General features: G+C 47.0%; 1 protein-coding gene across 2 annotated transcripts in view; it reads left to right on the top strand.

Annotated features, from left to right (window-relative positions):
- The window catches only part of MEI1 (meiotic double-stranded break formation protein 1), a 1,382,157-nt gene that overhangs the window by 318,296 nt on the left and 1,043,597 nt on the right, over positions 1–20,264 (top strand). For both annotated transcript variants that reach the window (XM_063940445.1, XM_063940446.1), the window contains exon 6: positions 1,180–1,383. In XM_063940445.1, the coding sequence (XP_063796515.1) occupies positions 1,180–1,383 (204 nt within the window). The remainder of the gene's footprint in view (positions 1–1,179; positions 1,384–20,264) is intronic.

The raw sequence follows: 20,264 nt of genomic DNA, 5'->3' as shown, positions 1-20,264 counted from the left end.
AGAGCTGAGCTTCAAACACGTCAGCAGTTTCTTCCGAAGGTTGTGTCGGCATTTCATATCAACCAACCTATTGTGGTGCCATTTGCGACTGACTCCTCAATTTCATCAAAGTCCTTAGATGTTGTAAGGGCTCTAAAAATCTATGTGAGGAGGACTGCTCGTCACAGAAAATCGGACTCTCTGTTTGTCCTGTATAATCCCAAGAAAATTGGGTGTCCTGCTTGCCGTGTCCTACGTCTGTTAAGGCCCACTCGTAAGGTGGGTTCTTCCTGGGCGGCTGCCCGGGGTGTCTCGGCTTTACAACTCTGCTGAGCGGCTATTTGGTCGGGGTCAAACACGTTTGCAAAATTCTACAAGTTCGATACTTTGGCCTCTGAGGACCTCAAGTTTGGTAAAGCAGTTCTGCAGGAGCCTGCGCACTCTCCCTTCCGTTTTGGGAACTAATGTGGACCCCAGCATCCTCTAGGACGTAAGAGAAATTAGGATTTTAATTACCTACCGGTAAATCCTTTTCTCATAGTCCGTAGAGGATGCTGGGCGTCCGCCCAGCGCTTCGTTTGCCTGCAGTGGTTAGCTGGTTCAGTACAACTTTGTTTTAGTTGAGTACTGCATTGTTACTTGGTAAGTAATCTTTCAGCGGATGCTGAGTTTCAAGCTAGTTAGCTTGATGTGCTTGTATGTATGAGCTGGTATGAATCTCGCCACTATCTGTGTATAATCCTTCTCTCAAAGATGTCCGTCTCCTTGGGGACAGTTTCTAGACTGAGTCTGGTTGGAGGGGCATAGAGGGAGGAGCCAGCCGACACTTTCAAACTCTTAAAGTGCCAGTGGCTACTAGTGGACCCGTCTATACCCCCACTAATGTGGACCCCAGCATCCTCTATGGACTACGAGAAAAGGATTTACCGGTAGGTAATTAAAATCCTATTTATTTCGACACACCCAGAAGCCTGCAGGTTTTCGCCCAAAAATGCCTGCTTCCTGTCAGCTAAATTGCGTTTATGATCTGTATGCATTTTCTGTTGCTATTACCCCATGCACATGCGCAATGCGAATGCTATGCATGCGCTGTCATTTGATAATCGATTTGCGAATTCTCTAATTAGCGATCAATGTTGAATTAGGTCCATAAATCCTTATTTGTATATAACTACAGTATTATTTTGTTTTACCTAATAGACAACCTTGTTGAACACTTGCCAGAGGGATTGATGTGTCCTAATGAAGGACTGAAGGCTTCTGTGTGTTATTTGTATGGCAAGCTTTACTCTTCACCCACTGCAACAGAAAAACTTATTGCTCATTTCACAGACAAACTATGTGGAATTTTTCTGTCTACGCTGGAAAATGCCCAAACAAAGGAACTACAGCTCAATTGCATGGGTAAGATCAAAGTTTTGTCTGTGAGCCTTATATTCATTTACTAGCTGACTTTCTCCCATTTATCTGGTGTTAGGGTAATTTATGATCAGTTGGTTAGTATGAAATATATTGCAGAACCAGAAAGTAACTGATACATAGGGCAGATGTTCTCAAACGTGGTCCTCAAAGCACCCTAATGGTCCTGGTTATTAGTATGTCTATGTTTGGCTACAGGTGACTGACTTAGTACTTCAGTCAATCTGATTTAACCTCTGTGTTGAGGAGCCATGAATATTCTTAAAACCTGGACAATTAAGGTGCATTGAGAACCGTGTTTTTATAACCTCTGACGGGCTGATTCTGAAATGCACGGATCTCTATTTACGGATGCAAAAGTGACATTGCTCATTCTGCATATGCCCTTCTTATTCTGAGTTGGATGCAACATTACTGGATCAGTGTTTCTGGGAGATAGGACATTTCAGGTCGGAACTGGGCTGTGGCAAAGTGATCACATGAGCTACCCTGACTTGTGGGAGTGTTGTGGGGGAAGCAGTTGGCTTCCTGACGTATGGGATCCTGGCAGTCGATTTACCGATGCTGGGATCCCGAAGGAAGACACAATCCCGGCATCTAGATACCGATGTTGTACGGGATACCGGCGTCACAATATCAACAACGCATCCTGATCATCCTAACAGCAGGGGGCGGGGAGATTAGGTTTATGCAGGAGAAGGGGGTTAGAGTTAGATGGCAGGGCCGGAAAGGTTAGGGACCGGGGAGGGAGGGATAGGTTTAGGCACCCACAATGGAGGGTTAGGGTAGGGGGCAGGGGTGAGTCAGGATACTTAAAGGGGGCTCTCGGTATTCTGATGGACGGGATGTCGCTGTCGGTATTCTGGGTATTCATAGTACGGGTGTGGTGCAGGTGCAGATACTAATGATTACTGTTGGGCGGATGGTGTAAAATCCATGGATGGCACTAGTTTCCATTTGCACACACCGCATTTATTGAATGGATACTTGAAGTAGTAAAACAGGCTTGCACAGAAGTCTGCAACTACAGCCAATGCAATTCTGTATCAACCCCATGATGTGGAATTGCATTGCTGAATTACCCTTGAGGACATGCTTTTTTTTTTGCGTCACTCCCAACTCAGAATCAGGCCCTGAGACTGGTGCACAGAGCGATGAATTTTGGTAAAAAAAAGACGTTGAAGTTGCTCAGGACATGTCAGCTTACTCATGCCAGGTATCTCCTGCTGCATGGCGTATTGAGGCAAGGTGTATTACACATCTGTAATCACACTACATTCATCTGAGTAAGGCTCAAATAGACAGAATCCTATCATTCCTACTTTGTTTACTGTTTTTGCAACTATGTCAGAATTGATGGCGCTTATTTAGAGGTATATGCGTATATACCTCTGGCTCACAAGAAAAGACAATGAAATCATACTTGTACAGTCAGGTGCATTTTGTGGTGCAAACAATTGAAAAAAAAGTGATACTTATATCAGGTTTACCAGTGTGTGTATGTATGCCTGATTGAAGCGCAGAAGTTGCATTGTCTCATTTTTACACAATCTAATAATCTATTGGGCTTTATTACAATATGTTGTGAACAATGAGGGTAATGTGGTCATATTCACAATAGAGAAACTCATTTTATACCCATCCGCTGTGTCATTTTTAAGTGCCAGTTCCCTGCACCTTTTGGGTCACATACATCTTCTAATGACATTGTGATGCTATGACAAGGTACGGAGACACTAGACAGAGCAGAGATAAGCGACTGAGGCTACATACTGTAGGTTAGCTGAGAGTGCTTAGGGGTGGGGGGATTTCTGTTTAAAGTCAGGTCATTTGCTATTTGATATAGCCTGCTGACTTTATTTTCTTAAGCTACTTAAACCTCATTATGGCCCCTAGATAAATAAAGGCGTCCAAGTCTATTCACAGGTTGCCTTCCCCAAATCTAAAAGTCCTCGGGTCTCAGGCTCTCCCAAAATTTTCTCTTGTCTCCTCCTCTAGTGTACACTCGTTACCACCCCTGCAGGTTCAGTTAGTAAGTTGAAGGGACCGTGGGCAAAGGAACTAGTGCATAATGTCACAAAGTGGCTTATCCTTGAATTGCCATATATTCTGTACATGTCCTGGTGCTCCAGTCCCTGATGTCCCACAGGAGTTCCCTCTCCTGCAAATCAGACTGCTTCGGTTGCATAGCACAGTTTCCTCACTCCCAATGGTATCCGGACTATAGATCTACAGTAATAAGGTCTATAGTCAATAGGTCTACCACTAACGGTAGACATGCATTAGATCATAAGGTCGACATGTAAAAGGCCGACAGTTTAAAAGGTCTACAGGGTCAAAAGGTTGACATGATAATGGTAGACACACATATGGTAGACACAAGTTTTTTTTTAAACATTTTTTTTGCAAACTTTATCATACTTTACCAACCACGTGGACTACGATTGGGAATAGTAACCTGTGCCGAGCGCAGTGGTAGTGGAGCAAGGCACCTTGCCTGAAGCATGCAAGGGGTTGTGGAACACTAATAGGGCTTGTTTGTGGCAGAAAAGTGTCAAAACACCCCAAAAAATAAAAATGGTGTCTAACTTTTTGTGTCGACCATTTACAAGTCGACCTTTTGATCCTGTCGACCTATCATACTGTCTACTTATTGTATGTTGACCTTTTGACCCTGTCAACCTTTTGACCCGGTCTACCTAATGCATGTCTACCATTCGTGGTAGACCTTTTTAGTGTAGATCTAATAATAAACACCACTCCCAGTGGGAGTCCCAGCATTCACAAGCATTGCTTCCCATCGGCGCTGGCTAATGTGTGCCGCCATATTGGAGTAGCTCAGCTGACTGCTGATTAGCAAATTGGAAGTATTCCTGAGTCTCCTGCTGCTACCAACCAATCCCAGGACACCCAGGGGTATAAAGCTAGTTCACAGAGACTTCCAATTTGCCAGTTCAATATGGGTCTTTTCATGTAACTCACATTACATTTGATTGTTATTTTTAAAAGTAACTGCACCACACACAAACTAAAACTGATAATTAACATTTTAAAAATATGACAATAATATATGGGGTAGGTACAGTAGTCATAATTAATGCTTAGAAGCAGAAAAAATGTACAGCCTTTTATTATTTATATACGTGATTCATATTATAACAACATGGACATAGGAACTGAGGGGACTTAATATATATTTAAACCTGATCTCCTAATTATTTTTATAAAATGATTGTTCTACTATACAATTATAAAGTGGGGTACACACTAGAGCGATGGGATTTGTTCCGATATAGAAACAAATCCTTGTCAGCTCAGATCTTGTGTACACACTGGGGCAATGCTAATGAAGGACGGAACAAACATGCTTGGTTGGACGTGCAGCACATCCAACCAAGGGGTTTATTTACTAATATTCGTGTTTGTGCCTATTTGTAGGGAGTTTGATCTCGAATTTTATCGGACGTATTTTACTGCAACTTTTTGAATCCATCTACGGTAACTTACTAAGCTGCTGAGTTTTCTATTTTGTATTTTCCGATGTCGATGTGATTCGTATTGTCGGGCAGTGTTTTACGGGAGTGATCAGTAAAACACTGCCGGACATAACACAATGAAGTCCGGCCGGATCAGTGAGATCCATGCAGCGCTTCATTGTGTACATTATGAGTGTTTAAATAGTTAAAAATCAAAGAAAAAAATTGCGTGGGGTCCCCCCTCCTTTGTATAACCAGCCTCAGGCTCTTTGAGCTGGCCCTGGTCGTAAAAATGCAGGGGAAAAATTGCGTAGGGTTCCCCCATATTTATAGAATCAGCACCGGGCTCTGCGTCCGGTCCTCGTTCAAAAAATACGGGGACAAAAGATGTAGGGGTCCCCCGTATTTCTCTGACGTTCTAGTGGATGCTGGGGACTCCGTAAGGACCATGGGGAATAGACGGCTCCGCAGGAGACTGGGCACATCTAAAGAAAGATTTAGGACTATCTGGTGTGCACTGGCTCCTCCCCCTATGACCCTCCTCCAAGCCCCAGTTAGATTTCTGTGCCCGGCTGAGCTGGATGCACACTAGGGGCTCTCCTGAGCTCCTAGAAGAAAGTATAGTTTAGGTTTTTTATTTTCAGTAAGACCTGCTGGCAACAGGCTCACTGCAACGAGGGACTAAGGGGAGAAGAAGCGAACCTACCTAAGTGGTGGTAGCTTGGGCTTCTTAGGCTACTGGACACCATTAGCTCCAGAGGGATCGAACACAGGACCCGACCTCGTCGTCCGTTCCCGGAGCCGTGCCGCCGTCCCCCTTACAGAGCCAGAAACAAGAAGGTGGTCCGGAAAATCGGCGGCTGAAGACTTCTGTCTTCTCCAAGGTAGCGCACAGCACTGCAGCTGTGCGCCATTGCTCCTCATGCACACCACACACTGCGGTCACTGATGGGTGCAGGGCGCTGGGGGTGGGCGCCCTGAGCAGCAATAATAACACCTTGGCTGGCAAAACTAACACCATATATAGCCCCAGAGGCTATATAGGTGTATATTAACCCCTGCCAGAAACGATAAAATAGCGTGAGAAAGCCAGCCGAAAAAGGGGCGGAGCCAACTCCCTCAGCACACTGGCGCCATTATTCCCTCACAGCTTCGCTGGAAGGAAGCTCCCTGGCTCTCCCCTGCAGTCCTGCACTACAGAAAGGGTAAAAAAGAGAGGGGGGGGGGCACAATTTAGGCGCAATATATATATATATATATATATTATAGGCAGCTATAGGGGAAAACACTCTGTATAGTGATATCCCTGTGTTATATAGCGCCCTGGTGTGTGCTGGCATACTCTCCCTCTGTCTCCCCAAAGGGCTTTGTGGGGTCCTGTCCTCTGTAAGAGCATTCCCTGTGTGTCTGCTGTGTGTCGGTACTGCTGTGTCGACATGTATGATGAGGATAATGATGTGGAGGCGGAGCAAATGCCTGTGAATGTGATGTCACCCCCTGCGGGGTCGACACCAGTGTGGATGGACTTATGGAAGGAATTACGTGACAGTGTCAGCTCCTTACATAAAAGGTTTGACGACATAGGACAGCCGGCTACTCAGCTTGTGCCTGTCCAAGCGTCTCAAATGTCATCAGGGGCTATAAAACGCCCGCTACCTCAGATGACAGATACAGATGTCGACACGGATACCGACTCCAGTGTCGACGATGATGAGACAAGTGTACCCTCCAATAGATCCACCCGTTATATGATTGAGGCTATGAAAAATGTATTACACATTTCTGATGATACCCCAGGTACCACAAAAAAGGGTATTATGTTTGGTGAGAAAAACTACCAGTAGTTTTTCCTGCATCTGACGAATTAAATGAGGTGTGTGAGGAAGCGTGGACTTCCCCAGATAAGAAATTGATCATTTCTAAACGGTTAATGGCTGCGTACCCTTTCCCGCCAGAGGATAGGTCACGCTGGGAAACACCCCCTAGGGTAGATAAAGCGCTGACACGCTTATCAAAGAAGGTGACACTTCCGTCTCCGGATACGGCCGCCCTAAAAGAACCTGCTGATAGAAAGCTGGAAAGTACCCTAAAAGCTATATACACACACACTGGCATTATATTGAGACCCGCTATTGCATCAGCTTGGATGTGCAGTGCTGCTGCTGCGTGGTCAGACTCCCTGTCGGAAAACATTGATACCATGGATAGGGACAATATTTTGCTAACGATTGACCATATAAAAGACGCAGTCTTATACATGCGTGATGCACAGAGGGATATTTGCCGGCTGGCATCAAAAATAAGCGCTATGTCCGTTGCCGCCAGACGGGGGTTATGGACTAGGCAATGGTCAGGTGATGCCGACTCTAAGCGGCACATGGAAGTTTTACCCTATAAAGGGGTGGAACTTTTTGGGGAAGGTCTTTCAGACCTCGTTTCCACAGCTACTGCTGGGAAATCGACTTTTTTGCCACAGGCTACCCCACAGCAAAAGAAAGCACCGTATTATCAGGTACAGTCCTTTCGGCCCCAGAAAAATAAGCGGGCTAGAGGCTCATCCTTTCTGCTGAGGGGCAGAGGAAGGGGGAAAAAGCTGCAGCACACAGCTAGTTCCCAGGAGCAGAAGTCCTCCCCTGCGTCCGGTAAGTCCACAGCATGACGCTGGGGCTGCTCAGGCGGAATCGGGAACGGTGGGGGCACGTCTCAGGTCTTTCAGCACACAGTGGGCTCTCTCACAAGTGGATCCCTGGGTCCTTCAAGTAGTATCTCAGGGGTACAGGCTGGAATTCGAGACGCCCCCCCCCCCCCCGCCATTTCCTAAAATCTGCCTTGCCGGCAACTCCCTCTGCCAGGGAGGCAGTGTTGGTGGCTATTAAAAAACTGTATTCACACAGAAAGTGATCATCAAGGTACCCCTCCTTCAGCAAGGACAGGGTTACTACTCCACAATGTTTGTGGTACCGAAACCGGACGGTTCGGTGAGACCCATCTTAAATTTAAAAGCCTTGAACACTTATATCAAAAGGTTCAAGTTCAAGATGGAATCGCTCAGGGCGGTTATTGCGAGCCTGGAGGAGGGGGATTACATGGTATCCCTGGACATCAAGGATGCGTACCTGCATGTCCCCATTTACCCTCCGCACCAGGAGTACCTCAGATTTGTGGTACAGGACTGTCACTATCAGTTCCAGACGCTGCCGTTTGGGTTATCCACGGCACCGAGGGTCTTTACCAAGGTAATGGCCGAAATGATGATACTCCTTCGCAAGAAGGGAGTTTTAATTATCCCGTACTTGGACGATCTCCTGATAAAGGCGAGGTCCAAAGAACAGTTGATAGTGGGGGTGGCACTTTCGCAGGAAGTGCTACAACAGCACGGCTGGATTCTAAACATTCCAAAGTCACAGCTGGTCCCGACGACACGTCTTCTGTTCCTGGGAATGATTCTGGACACAGACCAGAAAAAAGTGTTTCTTCCACTGGAAAAAGCCGAGGAATTGTCATCTCTGGTCAGAGACATCCTAAAACCAGGAAAAGTGTCGGTACATCAATGCACACGAGTCCTGGGAAAAATGGTAGCTTCGTACGAAGCAATTCCATTCGGAAGGTTCCACGCAAGGACGTTCCAGTGGGACCTGTTGGACAAATGGTCCGGGTCCCATCTCCAGATGCAACAGCGGATAACCCTATCGGCCAGAACCAGGGTGTCGCTGCTGTGGTGGCTGCAGAGGGCTCATCTACTAGAGGGCCGCAGATTCGGAATACAGGACTGGGTCCTGGTGACCACGGATGCCAGCCTTCGGGGCTGGGGTGCAGTCACAAAGGGAAGAAATTTCCAAGGACTGTGGTCAAATCAGGAGATTTCTCTTCACATAAATATCCTGGAGCTAAGGGCCATTTACAATGCCCTAAGCCAGGCAAGACCCCTGCTTCAAAACCAGCCGGTACTGATCCAGTCAGACAACATCACGGCGGTCGCCCATGTAAACAGACAGGGCGGCACGAGAAGCAGGATGGCGATGGCAGAAGCCACAAGGATTCTCAGATGGGCAGAGAATCATGTGTTAGCACTGACGGCAGTGTTCATTCCGGGAGTGGACAACTGGGAAGCAGACTTCCTCAGCAGGCACGACCTCCACCCGGGAGAATGGGGACTTCATCCAGAAGTCTTCCAAATGCTGGTCAACCGGTGGGAAAAACCACAGGTAGACATGATGGCGTCCCGCCTCAACAAGAAGTTGAAAAGATATTGCGCCAGGTCAAGAGACCCTCAGGCGATAGCGGTGGACGCTCTAGTGACACCATGGGTGTACCAGTCGGTTTATGTGTTTCCTCCTCTACCTCTCATACCCAAGGTACTGAGAATAATAAGAAGGCGAGGAGTGAAAACCATACTCGTGGTTCCGGATTGGCCAAGAAGAGCTTGGTACCCGGAACTTCAAGAGATGCTTACAGAGGACCCTTGGCCTCTGCCGCTCAGACAAGACCTGCTGCAGCAGGGACCCTGTCTGTTCCAAGACTTACCGCGGCTGCGTTTGACGGCATGGCGGTTGAACACCGGATCCTGAAGGAAAAGGGTATTCCGGAGGAAGTCATCCCTACCCTGATCATAGCCAGGAAGGATGTCACCGCAAGACATTATCACCGCATTTGGCGAAAATATGTTGCTTGGTGTGAGGCCATGAAGGCCCCGACGGAGGAAATTCAACTGGGTCGATTCCTGCACTTCCTGCAAGCAGGGGTGACGTTGGGCCTCAAATTGGGGTCCATAAAGGTCCAGATTTCGGCTCTGTCGATTTTCTTCCAAAAAGAACTGGCTTCACTGCCCGAAGTTCAGACTTTTGTCAAAGGAGTACTGCATATTCAGCCTCCTTTTGTGCCCCCAGTAGCACCTTGGGATCTCAATGTGGTTTTGGCATTCCTGAAATCACATTGGTTCGAACCACTTAAGACTGTGGAATTAAAATATCTCACGTGGAAAGTGGTCATGCTGTTGGCCTTGGCGTCGGCCAGGCGGGTTTCAGAATTGGCGGCTTTGTCTTGTAAAAGCCCTTATCTGATTTTCCATATGGATAGGGCAGAATTGAGGACTCGTCCTCAGTTTCTCCCTAAGGTGGTCTCAGCTTTTCACTTGAACCAACCTGTTGTGGTGCCTGCGGCTACTAGGGACTTGGAGGATTCCAAGTTGCTGGACGTGGTCAGGGCCCTAAAAATTTATATTTCCAGGACGGCTGGAGTCAGAAAGACTGACTCGCTGTTTATCCTGTATGCACCCACCAAGCTGGGTGCTCCTGCTTCTAAGCAGTCTATTGCGCGCTGGATTTGTAGCACTATTCAGCTGGCGCATTCTGCGGTAGGCTTACCGCAGCCTAAATCTGTAAAAGCCCATTCCACACGGAAGGTGGGCTCATCTTGGGCGACTGCCCGAGGGGTCTCGGCTTTACAACTTTGCCGAGCAGCTACTTGGTCGGGGGCAAACACGTTTGCAAAATTCTACAAATTTGATACCCTGGCTGAGGAGGACCTGGAGTTCTCTCATTTGGTGCTGCAGAGTCATCCGCACTCTCCCGCCCGTTTGGGAGCTTTGGTATAATCCCCATGGTCCTTACGGAGTCCCCAGCATCCACTAGGACGTCAGAGAAAATAAGAATTTACTCACCGGTAATTCTATTTCTCGTAGTCCGTAGTGGATGCTGGGCGCCCATCCCAAGTGCGGATTGTCTGCAATACCTGTACATAGTTATTGTTACAAAAATCGGGATTTGTTGTGAGCCATCTCTTCAGAGGCTCCGTTTGTTATCATACTGTTAACCGGGGTTCCTATCACGTGTTATATGGTGTGATTGGTGTGGCTGGTATGAGTCTTACCCGGGATTCAAAAATCCTTCCTTATAGTGTCAGCTCTTCCGGGCACAGTTCCTAACTGAGGCTTGGAGGAGGGTCATAGGGGGAGGAGCCAGTGCACACCAGATAGTCCTAAATCTTTCTTTAGATGTGCCCAGTCTCCTGCGGAGCCGTCTATTCCCCATGGTCCTTACGGAGTCCCCAGCATCCACTACGGACTACGAGAAATAGAATTACCGGTGAGTAAATTCTTATTTTTTTAAACCAGCACCGGGCTCCACTAGCCAGAGAGATAATGCCACAGCTGGGGGACACTTTTATATAGGTCCCTGTGGCCGTGGCATTACCCCCCCCAACTAGTCACCCCTGGCCGGGGTTCCCTGGAGGAGTGAGGACCCCTTAAATCAAGCGGTCGTCCCCCTCCAGCCACCCAAGGGCCGGGGATAGAGTCCGAGGCTGTGCCCCCCATCCGTGGGCAGTGGATGGAAGGCTGATGGCCTTTGTGTAAAAAAAAAGAATATTGTTTTTTTGTGGTAGAACTACAAGTCCCTTCAAGCCTACCCCGCAAGCTGGTACTTGGAGAACCACAAGTACCAGTATGCAGGAAAATAACGGGCCCTGCTGGTACCTGTAGTTCTACCTTAAAAAATACCCCCCCAAAAAAACACAACACACACACTGTGAAAGTAAAGCTTTATTTTACATACGTGCACACTTACACACTCACATACTTACCTAGTGTCCCACGGAGCCCCTCGGTCCCCTTGTAAAGAAGAATCCACGGGGTACCTGTCAAATAAAAATTATACTTACAACTAATCCTGTGTAGATCTGTCCTCTTCTTATCCGACGTAATCCACGGACTTGATTAAAAAAACAAACCGGAAACCCGATCCACGCAACTAAAGGGGTTCCATGTTTACACATGGAACCCCTTTCCCCGAATGCGGGACCCTTTGTGAGTTCTGTCACTGAAGGTCCCGCCAGCCATTCAGGGAGCACCACGTCATGGCGCTCTCCTGATTGGCTGTGCGCTCCTAGCCTATCAGTCAGGAGGAGCGCACTGGCTAGAATGTAGGAGAGTGCTCCTCCATTCTACCCAATGATGGGAACTTTGCGTTCTGCGGTTAACCGCAAAGTCAATTAGGGTTGCTGCTTTTTTTTTACGATTTGAAAAAAAAAATACGACCGCAATTGACCAGTCACTGTCAAACACCAAAATACGAATGAATAGTAAATTACCGTGTTGTATGAACAAACAGCCGCATTTGACCAATGGTCTATTCATTTGTATTTCTGCCCTCTGCCGTGAAAACCATTACGAATAGCCCCAACACTGCCGAGATTTGTGTTTAGTAAATTCCCGTGTTGACACTTTAAAAAAAAAAAAACTCGGACAAAATTGTGACTTTAGTAAATAAACCCCCAAGTGTCTGTCACTAGCGACCGTGGGAGCGCGCAATCCCCCGTACACACTGAGCGATATAGGCAATAGCCGAGATGTAAAGGGAACCAATAACAGCAAAATGTCCGATGGTTGCTGCATTTTGCAAAGTCGGCTAATATATTAGCAGCCGCAAATTGGATTTTTTTGACGCTTTCGGCTCTAAAGTAGAGAGCCCGATAAAAATTTGAATCCAGATGTTTTGCCCATGTTAAGTATACAACTTGACCAATGTGGTGGAGTCTGATATTGCAAGTCGGACACAAAAAGCTGTAAAACTCTGAAAGAATTTAGAGGTGTTTTTATTTGGCAGAATTGGTTATAAAAATGGTGGAAATCATTTCTTAGTATCTACTTTTCAAGCACACTTGCAATAACTAAACACTTTTTAATACATTTTAACACCAAAAAAAACTTTGATCTGTCTATGTATTGTACATGTCATTTTTGCACATTTTGCACAGGAAAATGCATCTGATACACAGATGTATTAGGATACACAAGCAGTTTATGCTGAGATTAATATGTGGCATGGCTATATTCAGTGTGTAATTGTGACTGTATCAGCACAACTAATTATGTTGCAGTTGTTTGGCTGGAATACAGTCAGGACATCTCTGAACTGCCATACCCCAATAAATCTGCCCGATTGGACGAAGATTCTGTGGATGGCGGGGACGAAATGAGGGAGCTGGAGAAGACTGTTCCCTCTATCAACCGGAGGAATGGTCCCTCCGGCACAAATGGGAAAAAAGTAAGTGAGGCACCTAGTCAGATTGTGGTGGTAGGGGATTCTATTATCAGTAAGACAGACAAGGCAATCTGCTTTGGAATGGGGAGAGATAGCGCTCACTGGGGGAAGGTTAGGATGAGTGCTGCTAGACCTGGAGGTGTCCTACCTCCTGTTGCAGATAATTGGAAGGAATGGGTCAGCGCACTCTAAGGGTGTGGATGTTGAGGAGGGGGGGGGGGGGAGATAGAAATGAGGGGGGGGGGGGATTGACCTTTTTATGAGGATAACCAATGATATTTATGTTCCCTGTAAGTGCAATGATAACCCGTGAGACAAGATGGATTGTGTATATTTATTGATTGTATGTTACGTATAAGTGAACGTCCCTCTTCAGGTATGTCCTGCAGACTACCCTTTCTGAGTGTACCCTCCTAAATGGTACACCTGTGCTTGGGCCCTTACAGGCAATGTGTCCAAAATCCATCTTGTCTCACGGGTTATCATTGCACTTACAGGGAACATAAATATCATTGGTTATCCTCATAAAAAGAACAAGGTCAATCCCCCCCCCCCCCCCCCCCTAAAGGCAATCTGCTGGCAGGACCTGATTGCCGTACAGTCTGTTGTCTCCTGGGTGCTTGGGTATGACACATTGCAGACCGGGTAGAAAGATTGTTGGGAGGGGCTGGGAATGACCCGGCGGTCTTGGTGCATGTTGGCACCAATGACAAAGTTAGGGGTATGTGGGATGTCCTTAAGAATGACTATAGGGACTTAGGCCAGAAACTAAAGGCAAGGACATCTAGGGTAATATTCTCAGAAATATTACCTGTGCCACATGCTAAACCAGGGAGACAGAGGGAGATTAGGAAGGTAAATGTGTGGCTTAGAGATTGGTATAGTAAAGAGAGGTTTGTGTTTCTTGGACACTGAGCGAACTTCTCAGTCAGGCGCCATCTTTTTTGTCGTGATGGATTGCACCTGAATGAGGAGGCGGCAGGAGTGCTGGAGGGAAGGATGGTTTGAAGGTTGGAGGAGATTTTAAACTAGGTGCCTGGGTGGAGGGTTTAGCTAGAAACTTTGTGTCAAGCAGTGAGAATAGTAAGGATGGAGGTAGTGAGCTACATGGGGGTGCAGAAGGGGGGGAGGGAAAGAGCAACCGGCAAGTATATTACCAAGGGTACTACCAAAACACAATTTAACGATAAACACGGATCGCCGATTATGCACACAGAAAAAAAGTTCCTAGCAGTAGAGGTAACACTTATCTTAATTGTATGTATATAAACTCTAGAAGCCTTACAGGTAATAAAGGGGAACTAGAAGTCCTTTCAGCAAACAGTATGATATTATAGGTATTACTGAAACTTGGTGAGATGAATCTCATGATTGGACAGTTAATGTAGAGGGTTATACACTGTTAAGGAGAGACATAGTAACATAGTATCTGAGGTTGAAAAAAGACAATTGTCCATCGAGTTCAACCTATTTGTGGTCTCCTATGCATAATGATTTGACTAAAATTTCTGACTGATGCTGATGTCAGCCGTTGCATTTTATTCCTTTTTGTAGTAACTATAATGCATGACTATGCACCATAACCCTGGATATCCTTATCCATTAGGAATTTAACCCATTCTTAAAGGTGTTGACAGATTCCGCCTTTACAACTCCCTCAGGCAGGGAATTCCAAACACGTATTGTCCATACCGTGAAAAAGCCTTTACGACGTATTGTGCATTCCGCCTTTACGACGTATTGTGCATCTCCTCTAACCTGAGCGAGTGTCCACGAGTCCTATGTGTTGATCTTACCAAAAACAGGTCCCGCGCAAGCTCTGTGTATTGTCCCCTTATATATTTGTAGATGTTGATCATATCCCCTTTTAGTCTCCGCTTTTCCAATGTAAACATTCCTAGTCTTTCAAGCCTTTCCTTGTATTCCATCGTCTCCATGCCCTTAATTAGTTTGGTCGCCCTCCTCTGAACCTTTTCTAGCTCTAGGATATCCTTTTTGTAGTACGGTGCCCAGAATTGTACACAGTATTCAAGGTGTGGCCTCACTAGTGATTTATATAACGGGAGTATAACACCCTCGTCCCTTGTATCAATTCCCCTTTTTATGCATGCTAGTATCTTATTAGCCTTTTTGCTGCCATCCTACTTTGGGAACTGCTGCTTAGTTTGTATCTATGAGAACCCCTAAGTCTTTTTCCAGTACAGTATCCCCTAATGTTACCCCATTCAGTTTGTAGGTGTTATTTTTGTTCTTGCTACCGCAGTGCATTACCTTACACTTGTCTGTGTTGAAGCGCATTCTCCATTTGGCTGCCCATGCTTCTAATTTAACTAAGTTGTTCTGAAGAGACTCCGCATCCTCCTCTGTATTTATAGCCTTACACAATTTGGTATCATCTGCAAAAATTGACATCATGCTCTCAAGATCTACTGTTAGGTCTTTAATGAAAATGTTGAACAATAGCGGTCCTAATACCGAGCCTTGTGGCACACCACTTAACACTTCAGTCCAATTTGAGAAAGATCCATTAACCACAACACGCTGCTCTCTGTTATCTAACCAATTCTTGACCCATGTGCATATAGTGCCTCCTCGCCCTAATTCTTGTAGCTTATAGATAAGTCGCATGTGTGGTACTGTGTCGAAAGCTTTGGCAAAGTCTAAAAAGATTACATCCACGTCTTTACCCTGATCAAGGTTTGCACTTACTGTTTCGTAAAAACCAAGTAAGTTGGTTTGACAGGATCTGTCCTTCACAAATCCATGTTGATTCCTTTTAATGATTTTATTGGCATCAAGGAACTTCAAAAATAAATAAAAGGGGTGGAGAGGTATGTCTTTATGTAAAGCCTTTTTTCTCTATCGTCCTAGTGGATGCTGGGGTTCCTGAAAGGACCATGGGGAATAGCGGCTCCGCAGGAGACAGGGCACAAAAAGTAAAGCTTTTCCAGATCAGGTGGTGTGCACTGGCTCCTCCCCCTATGACCCTCCTCCAGACTCCAGTTAGATTTTTGTGCCCGGCCGAGAAGGGTGCAATCTAGGTGGCTCTCCTAAAGAGCTGCTTAGAAAAAGTTTAGCTTAGGTTTTTTATTTTACAGTGAGTCCTGCTGGCAACAGGATCACTGCAACGAGGGACTGAGGGGAGAAGAAGTGAACTCACCTGCGTGCAGGATGGATTGGCTTCTTGGCTACTGGACATCAGCTCCAGAGGGACGATCACAGGTACAGCCTGGATGGTCACCGGAGCCGCGCCGCCGGCCCCCTTGCAGATGCTGAAGTCAGAAGAGGTCCAGAATCGGCGGCTGAAGACTCCTGCAGTCTTCTAAAGGTAGCGCACAGCACTGCAGCTGTGCGCCATTTTCCTCTCAGCACACTTCACACGCAGTCACTGAGGGTGCAGGGCGCTGGGGGGGGGGGCGCCCTGGGAGGCAAATGTAACCTATATAAAGGCTAAAAATACCTCACATATAGCCCCCAGAGGCTATATGGAGATATTTAACCCCTGCCTGGATTCACTAAATAGCGGGAGACGAGCCCGCCGGAAAAGGGGCGGGGCCTATCTCCTCAGCACACGGCGCCATTTCCTCTCACAGCTCCGCTGGTCAGGACGGCTCCCAGGTCTCTCCCCTGCACTGCACTACAGAAACAGGGTAAAACAGAGAGGGGGGGCAAATTTATGGCGATATTTTGATTTATATAAAGCAGCTATAAGGGAGCACTTATTATAAGGCTATCCCTGTTATATATAGCGCTTTTGGTGTGTGCTGGCAAACTCTCCCTCTGTCTCCCCAAAGGGCTAGTGGGTCCTGTCTTCGTTAGGAGCATTCCCTGTGTGTCTGCTGTGTGTCGGTACGTGTGTGTCGACATGTATGAGGACGATATTGGTGTGGAGGCGGAGCAATTGCCAAATATGAGGATGTCACCCCCTAGGGAGTCGACACCAGAATGGATGCCTTTATTTATGGAACTACGGGATAGTGTCAACACGCTAAAGCAGTCGTTTGACGACATGAGACGGCCGGACAATCAATTAGTGCCTGTCCAGGCGACTCAAACACCGTCAGGGGCTGTGAAACGCCCTTTGCCTCAGTCGGTCGACACAGACCCAGACACAGGCACTGACTCCAGTGGTGACGGTGACGAATCAACCGTATTTTCCAGTAGGGCCACACGTTATATGATTTTGGCAATGAAGGAGGCGTTACATTTAGCTGATACTACAGGTACCACTAAACAGGGTATTATGTGGGGTGTGAAAAAACTACCTATAGTTTTTCCTGAATCAGAAGAATTAAATGACGTGTGTAATGAAGCGTGGGTTGCCCCTGATAAAAAGCTGATAATTTCAAAGAAATTATTGGCATTATACCCTTTCCCGCCAGAGGTTAGGGAGCGCTGGGAAACACCTCCTAGGGTGGACAAGGCGCTAACACGCTTATCTAAACAAGTGGCGTTACCCTCTCCTGAGACGGCCGCACTTAAAGATCCATCAGATAGGAGGATGGAAAATATCCAAAAAAGTATATACACACATGCAGGTGTTATACTACGACCAGCTATAGCGACTGCCTGGATGTGCAGTGCTGGGGTAGTTTGGTCAGAGTCCCTGATTGAAAATATTGATACCCTGGACAGGGACAATATTTTACTGTCGTTAGAACAAATAAAGGATGCATTTCTTTATATGCGTGATGCACAGAGGGATATCTGCACACTGGCATCACGGGTAAGTGCTATGTCCATTTCGGCCAGAAGAGCTTTATGGACGCGACAGTGGACAGGCGATGCGGATTCAAAACGACATATGGAAGTTTTGCCGTATAAAGGGGAGGAGTTATTTGGAGTCGGTCTATCAGATTTGGTGGCCACGGCTACAGCCGGGAAATCCACCTTTCTACCTCAAGTCACTCCCCAACAGAAAAAGGCACCGACTTTTCAACCGCAGCCCTTTCGTTCCTTTAAAAATAAGAGAGCAAAGGGCTATTCATATCTGCCACGAGGCAGAGGTCGAGGGAAGAGACAGCAACAGGCAGCTCCTTCCCAGGAACGGAAGCCTTCCCCGGCTTCTTCAAAAGCCTCAGCATGACGCTGGGGCTTCTCAAGCGGACTCGGGGACGGTGGGTGGTCGTCTCAAAAATTACAGCGCGCAGTGGGCTCACTCGCAGGTAGATCCCTGGATCCTGCAGATAATATCTCAGGGGTACAGGTTGGAATTAGAGACAGATCCACCTCGCCGTTTCCTGAAGTCTGCTTTACCAACGTCCCCCTCCGAAAGGGAGACGGTTTTGGAAGCCATTCACAAGCTGTACTCTCAGCAGGTGATAGTCAAGGTACCTCTTCTACAACAAGGGAAGGGGTATTATTCCACTCTTTTTGTGGTACCGAAGCCGGATGGCTCGGTAAGGCCTATTCTAAATCTGAAGTCCTTGAACCTGTACATAAAGATGTTCAAGTTCAAGATGGAGTCACTCAGAGCAGTGATAGCGAACCTGGAAGAGGGGGACTTTATGGTATCCTTGGACATCAAGGATGCGTATCTCCACGTTCCAATTTACCCCTCACACCAGGGGTACCTCAGGTTCGTTGTACAAAACTGTCACTATCAGTTTCAGACGCTGCCGTTCGGATTGTCCACGGCACCTCGGGTCTTTACAAAGGTAATGGCCGAGATGATGATTCTTCTTCGAAGAAAAGGCATATTAATTATCCCATACTTGGACGATCTCCTAATAAGGGCAAGGTCCAGAGAACAGCTAGAGATGGGATTAGCACTGTCTCAAGAAGTGCTAAAACAGCACGGGTGGATTCTGAATATTCCAAAATCCCAGTTAATGCCGACAACTCGTCTGCTGTTCCTAGGGATGATTCTGGACACGGTTCAGAAAAAGGTTTTTCTCCCGGAGGAAAAAGCCAAGGAGTTATCCGAGCTTGTCAGGAACCTCCTAAAACCAGGAAAAGTGTCTGTACATCAATGCACAAGAGTCCTGGGAAAAATGGTGGCTTCTTACGAAGCAATTCCATTCGGCAGATTCCACGCAAGAATTTTCCAAAGGGATCTGTTGGACAAATGGTCAGGGTCGCATCTTCAGATGCACCTGCGGATAACCCTGTCTCCAAGGACAAGGGTGTCTCTTCTGTGGTGGTTGCAGAGTGCTCATCTATTGGAGGGCCGCAGATTCGGCATACAGGATTGGATCCTGGTGACCACGGACGCCAGCCTGAGAGGCTGGGGAGCAGTCACACAAGGAAGAAACTTCCAGGGAGTATGGACGAGCCTGGAAACGTCTCTTCACATAAACATTCTGGAACTAAGAGCAATATACAATGCTCTAAGCCAGGCAGAACCTCTGCTTCAGGGAAAACCGGTGTTGATCCAGTCGGACAACATCACGGCAGTCGCCCATGTGAACAGACAGGGCGGCACAAGAAGCAGGAGTGCAATGGCAGAAGCTGCAAGGATTCTTCGCTGGGCAGAGAATCATGTGATAGCACTGTCAGCAGTGTTCATCCCGGGAGTGGACAACTGGGAAGCAGACTTCCTCAGCAGACACGATCTTCACCCGGGAGAGTGGGGACTTCATCCAGAAGTCTTCCACTTGCTGGTAACCCGTTGGGAAAGACCAATGGTGGACATGATGGCGTCTCGCCTCAACAAAAAACTGGACAGGTATTGCGCCAGGTCAAGAGATCCGCAGGCAATAGCTGTGGACGCGCTGGTAACGCCTTGGGTGTACCAGTCGGTGTATGTGTTTCCTCCTCTGCCTCTCATACCAAAAGTATTGAGAATTATACGGCAAAGAGGCGTAAGGACGATACTAGTGGTTCCGGATTGGCCAAGAAGGACTTGGTACCCGGAACTTCAAGAGATGATCACGGAAGATCCGTGGCCTCTACCTCTAAGGAGGGACTTGCTTCAGCAGGGTCCCTGTCTGTTTCAAGACTTACCGCGGCTGCGTTTGACGGCATGGCGGTTGAACGCCGGATCCTAAAGGAAAAAGGCATGCCGGAAGAAGTCATTCCTACTTTGATTAAAGCAAGGAAGGAAGTAACCGTGCAACATTATCACCGAATTTGGCGAAAATATGTTGCGTGGTGCGAAGATCGGAGTGCTCCGACGGAGGAATTTCAACTGGGTCGATTCCTACATTTCCTGCAATCAGGATTGTCTATGGGTCTCAAATTGGGATCTATTAAGGTTCAAATTTCGGCCCTGTCGATTTTCTTTCAAAAAGATTTGGCTTCAGTCCCTGAAGTCCAGACCTTTGTTAAGGGAGTGCTACATATACAGCCTCCTGTGGTGCCTCCAGTGGCACCGTGGGATCTCAATGTGGTTTTGGACTTTCTAAAATCT

This window comes from Pseudophryne corroboree, chromosome 9 (genome assembly GCF_028390025.1).
Source record: "Pseudophryne corroboree isolate aPseCor3 chromosome 9, aPseCor3.hap2, whole genome shotgun sequence".
In the NCBI taxonomy this organism is placed as follows: domain Eukaryota; kingdom Metazoa; phylum Chordata; class Amphibia; order Anura; family Myobatrachidae; genus Pseudophryne; species Pseudophryne corroboree.
This window is presented reverse-complemented; position numbering and strand designations above follow the sequence as displayed.